General features: G+C 39.2%; 1 protein-coding gene across 1 annotated transcript in view; it reads right to left on the reverse strand.

Annotated features, from left to right (window-relative positions):
* ANKRD31 (ankyrin repeat domain 31) overlaps positions 1-6,000 on the reverse strand; it is a 246,018-nt gene that overhangs the window by 32,002 nt on the left and 208,016 nt on the right. The window contains 1 exon segment of the mRNA XM_006901438.1: positions 4,659-4,755. Within this exon segment, the coding sequence (XP_006901500.1) occupies positions 4,659-4,755 (97 nt within the window).

Below are 6,000 nucleotides of genomic sequence, written 5' to 3' on the forward strand. Positions count from 1 at the left end.
AATGCAATTTCTTGGCTGCTGGTACCAAGAGTGTACAATGTGGAGCCAAGCAAATTGAAGCTTTTAACAATCTCAATCTCTACAACATCTACCATGATGCTGCCAATCGGCCCAGTGATGATAACCTTTGTTTTCTTGATATTGTACTTCAATCCATATTGATGGCTGTAGCCGTTGACCTTCTGCAGCAAGCGCTTCAGTTCCTCCTCAGTTTCAGCAAGCAGGGTTGTGAAGGTGTCTTAGGAAAATTAGGGAGGAAGTTCAACTGAAGTGTCTCCTAATCATGGAGCAGTACATTGTTCTAAGAATAACCATACCTCAGCTATGTGTAAGACATGTCAGATCACCAACTAATTACTGCAATTTTATTTTGCCCTGTAGAGGCATTTTCAGGTCCAGCAGTACCACCGAGACAGTAATTATTCTGTGTGCCCTCCCAAGGCCAATTTCTCAGGGGCTTGACTAAGAGATAATAAATTGTTCACTCGGCCTCTTCCATACATCTCTCATTTGTTTATCCTTACCCACCCTACAGGGCTGCAGGCTAATACATTTCTAGCTGTTGTTAAAACTTTATCTCTTTTCATACTCATAAAAATTATTGAAGATCTTAGAGATCTTTTTGTTTTGTTTTTGTGGGTTATCAGTATTAATCTAGCGATATACATGCTATTTTATTAACCATTAGTGTGATAATGTCATACCACGTGGTTTCTGGAAAATGCCATTGTACATTCATGACAGAATAAGAGCCAAAACCCAAATAATATCTTCTTGTTGATTGCCAATGAGTTGAGCACTACTCATGGAGACCCTAGTAACAAAAGACCTGAAGACTTTCTTTAACTCTCATCACTTAGTACTAAAACCCCAAAAGTATGGTGATTAAAGTACTTGATTGCTAATTATAATATCATTGGTTAAAATACACCAGCCAATCCATGGGAGAAACATGTGAGAAACCCAATGAGGCAGTTCTATTCTTCCCTACAAGATTACTATGAGTTGGAATCAACTTGACAGCAATGAGTTTGGCTTTTAATTATTAAGAAAATATTGACTTCACCTAAAGTTTAATTGTATTTTCTTGACTATATAAAGTCTTCTGCCTAGCTGGAGAATAATGAGTGATGGATAACCTTGAGAGGAACTGAATTCCAGAACACTTAAGTTTACTCATGCTGAACCTGTAACACAGACCAAGACAAAGCCATTCACACAGAGCAAGGGGATAGTGCATGATTTAAAGTGTATGTCAAGATTATACCTTTCACCATACCTATTACATCTCTTATGCTGGACAAATAATCTGAGAAGATGGACTATATGCATGGCATCAGGATTAGTGGAAGATCCATTAATAACCTATGACATGCAAATGAAACAACTTTGCTTCCTGTGTTTCATTTATTATGCAAAAGAATCTGACTGTGTGGATCATAACAAACTGTGGCTGACTCTGAGAAGAATGGGAATCCCAGAACACTTGATTGTGCTATTGCGGAACCTATACTTGGACCAACAGGCAGTCATCAGAACAGAGCAAGGAAACATGGCATGGTTCAAAATTGAAAGGGGTATATGCCAGGGATGTGTCCTGTCTCCATACCTTTTCAATCTGTATGCTGAATAGATTATCCGGGAGGTTGGGTTCTATGAGGAAAAACGTGGTGTCAGGATTAGTGGAAGATCTATCAACAATCTGCGTTATGCAGATGATACAACCCTGCTTGCTGAAACTGAGGAGGACCTGAAGCGCTTACTGCAGAGGGTCAAGGATTGCTGCCTCCAATACAGATTGAGGCTCAATATCAAGAAGACAAAGATTCTCTCCACCGGACCAACTGGCAGCATCAGGATGGATAGTGGAGAGACTGAGATTGTTCACAGCTTTAGTTTGCTTGGCTCCACAGTGAACACTCTTGACACCAGCAGCCAGGAAATTAAAAGACATATTAGAATGGAAAAGTCTGCTGTTAGGGACCTCTCCAAAGTACTGAAGAGCAATGGTGTCTCTCTAGAGACTAAGGTGCATCTGATACAGGCTATGGTCTTTGCAATCACTTTTTATGCATCAGAGAGTTGGGCAATGACTCAGGAGGATAAAAGGAAAATTAATGCCTTTGAGCTGTGGTGCTGAAGAAGAGTATTGCGTGTACCATGAACTGCTAAGAAGAGTACTGCGTATACCATGAACTGCTAAGAAAACAAACAGATTCATCCTGGAGAGGGCTAAATCGGGCTGCTTCTTGGAGGCAAGGATTCTGAGGCTTCGTCTAACATACTTTGGATATGTTGTATGGAGGGACTGGTCCTTGGATAGGGACATCATACTTGGGAGGTGGAGGGCGGTGCAGGAGGGGAAGGCCCTCTATGAGGCAGATTGATTTAGTGACTGGTGTAATTGGGATGGGTGTATCAGAGACAGTGCGATTGGCACAGGACAGAGCAGAGTTTAGGGCTGTTGTACATAGGGTCGCTATGAGTCGCAAGCTACTCAAGAGCACATAACAACAACAACATAGCTTTCAATATGCCCTGCACTGTAACATACAAAAAACAAAAATCCTCGTGGACCAGTGAACATCATCATGATGAATAGAAACAAGTGAGTTTGTTAAGGATTTAATTTTGTTTGGATCCACATCAATGTTCATAGAAACAGTGGGGGGTGGGGAATCCCACAAAAAACCAATACAATGAACAGGCAATGTACAATAAGGGTCTGATTTTGTTGTTGTTGTTTTTATGCATTGTTAAGTCAGAAGTTACTCCAAGCAAACTCTCCAGCTGATTTTTTGTTACTGTTTACTGCATGGGAGGAGAATGTCCATCTTTCACCTGTGGAGCAGCTGTTGGATTTAAACCATCTGCCTTAGTTGGTAGCACAATTCCATACTCACCAGGCCAATTAGACTCTGCAATTAATTATGCTGTTATTAGTTGTTGCTGTTAGGCGCTATTGAATCGTATATATAACACTTAGTGATCCCATAGACAACAGATCTAAACCCTGTCTTATCCTGTGCCATCCGCACACTTCCTGACATATTAGAGCAGACTGAGGCAGTCACTGTGTCAATCCACCTGGTCTAGGGTCTTCCTCCCCTTCATGGACACCTTCTGAGCATCATGTCCCTTTCCAAAGAATAGTCTCCTGAATTATATGAGGTGAAGCCACATAATCTTTGCCTCTAAAGAGCACTCTGGCTGCACCCTCTCCAAGACATACTTGTTTGTTCTTTTGGCAGTCTATATACTCTTGTCCAACACCACAGTTCAAAGGCATCAATTCTTCTCCTGTCATTCTTATTTTTTGCCCAGCTCTCAGATGCAAAGTAAGTAATCAGAAAGATCATAGCCTGAATCAAGTGCACCTTAGTCCTCAGACTGACATCATTGCTCCTCAGTAATATGAAGAAGTCCCTAACTGTAGAATTTCCCAGTGCAGTACATCTGATTTCCTATTAAGGATATTAATTGTGGAACCAAGTAAGATGAAGTTGTTGACAGTTTCAATCTTTTCTCCAACTATCATTATGTTGCCTATCAGTCAGTGGTAAGAATCTTTGTTTTCTTGACATTGAGATGCAATCCATATTGAAGGCTGAATTCTTTGATCTTCTGATTCAAATGCTTCAAGACCACCTTTCAGCAAGCAAGGTGTGTCAACTTCATAATGCAGGTTACTGATGAGTAATTGATGGTCTCACTCACAATCTGCCCTTGGCTTAGTTGTTTTTTTGTGTTGGTTTTTTAAAAAATTTTATTATTTTTTGTGCGTGTACCGTCAAATCAGATCTGACTGGTACAGGAGGAGATTGTCCCTCCTTCCCCGGCAGAGCATCTGGTGGATTCGAACCGTGCGCCTCTGGGATTGTAGTTGCAGCTCCTTGCCACTAGGCCACCAGAGCTCCCCTCTGGCTTAGTTTTGACTGCCGATATTGAACTTCTCCAATGATTCCTTCCACAGATGTAGTGAACACAATTAATGTTATGAAACAAAATGAGACTTGATGAAAAACCAGTATGATTTGTAAGCCTTCATTCAAATAAATTAAAAAGAAATAAAATTGAACAACATAGTCTAATGGGCAAATCTACTTCAAAAGATCTCTCTTGAAAGTACTGACAAATAAGAATGTCACTTTGAAGTGTAAGGTGAGCTTGACTCAAGCCATGATATTTTCAACTGTCTCATATTTATGTGCAGGTTGTACAATGAACTAGGAATGAAGTAGGAATCCTGAAGAATTCATGCCTTTGAGTTGTGATGTTGCTGAAGAATATTAATTGCAAAACAAACAGGTTTCTCTTGAAAGATATGCAGGTAGAATGTTCCTTAGAAGGGAGGATGGTGAGACTTCTCTCATATATTTTGGGCAGGTTGTCAAGAGGGGCCAGTTCCTGAAAAAGGACATCAGGCTTGGTAAAACGGACAGTCATTGAAAAAGAGGAAGATCTTCAATGAGACTGACTAGAACAGTAGCTGCAACAATGGGTTTAAGTGGAGCGGAGATTGTGAGGATGGTGAGGAAGTGAGGAGGCAGGATTGGGCAGCAGTTCATTCTGTTCACATTCTGATCACGTATGATCTCTGAGTCAGAGCTGACTCAAGGGAACCTAACAATAAATGCTGTATATTTCCTTCCACTCACCTGTATTTCTTAGCCAGATCATCCCTTTCTGCCTTCTGTTTGACAATCACATTATCCATCACTTCTTTGATATGCAACATGTTTTCAAAATACTGTTCTGGAAACATGGTAATAAAATAAAATCAGTTATACTGAGACACAGCAAATGGTAACTGGACACACATAACTTAGCTTTTGCTATTTATTTCAAAAGGCTTTTCATTCCGATCATTAATGTCCTAAAAATAAATAAACCAAATCTTATTTACATTTACTCCACAGAAGTATCTTAAGATGTATTGATAAGAACACAGTACTGTTAAGAAATAGCAAGCAGGCCCAACATCTAGCCTTGCTGCCCCATTGTAAGTTTCTGACAAACCACATCCTTCACAGTCAACTTCTTTATCTGTGAAATAAGGGAAGGAAGGAAGGAAGAGTTTTTTGGGGGGCTTTTCAGTTAAAATTACTTACTTTTTAAAATACAAAAGGTAAATATACTATTATAAATGAATTTCAAATATGAGTACTTATTAAAAAAATGGTACTCCACTCATCTTCCTATTTTTTTCTGGTTTTTTTTTTTAATCCACAAAGGAAACTGGTTACTACTTTACTCTCTGTGTGTGTATGTGTGTATAATTTGCTCTTTGCATTTTTTAATGTATTGTTTTATATATCTGTAAGATCTATAATCACATATGAGATGTTCTTTGAAAATTATATCAATTCTTGTTCTTTGTACTTAGCACTTAGGACTACATATTTAAGGACACATAGAGACTTTATAACATTTTAGAATAAATTATTATTTTTTTCTACTTTTTTCCATTGCTTTTCATGACCTTCCCTCATCACAAACCCCAGGATTTACATATAATCCTGTGCAATAGGCTCAAATCCAGATCCCCAAGTAGGAAATTAAATGACTTGGATGAATACATACATTTTATTTCTTTAAGCCTCTTGGTAGTCATTTAACTTAGCTGGAAGTTATTCCAAATCTTCCTTTGCAAGCAGGACAAATGATTTGATAATTATAGAGTTAGTGTTCCCAGAGTAGTTTTTATCTCCTTAATACTAAGGTCAGGAGCCATATCTATCCATCATGGATAACTCTGCTGGTTTTTTAAATACTAGTGGACTAATGTCCACAAACACAAGCCACCACAGAACAAAGTGACAGAAGGGTAGTGAATATAGCACTGAGGGTAAAGTGCTGTGCTGCCAATCCAAAAGCCAGTTGTTCGGTTCTACCAGCAAGCTGCTCCTTGGAGAAAGAGGGGCAGTCTCCTTTTGTGTGATTTACAGCTTCTGTTAACTCGCTGGAAGCTCAGCATGAATCGTTTCTGATTAGACAGCA

This window comes from Elephantulus edwardii, unplaced genomic scaffold, assembly GCF_000299155.1.
Source record: "Elephantulus edwardii isolate Elephantulus edwardi_28Jun2011 unplaced genomic scaffold, EleEdw1.0 scaffold00326, whole genome shotgun sequence".
NCBI classification, from domain to species: Eukaryota; Metazoa; Chordata; class Mammalia; order Macroscelidea; family Macroscelididae; genus Elephantulus; species Elephantulus edwardii.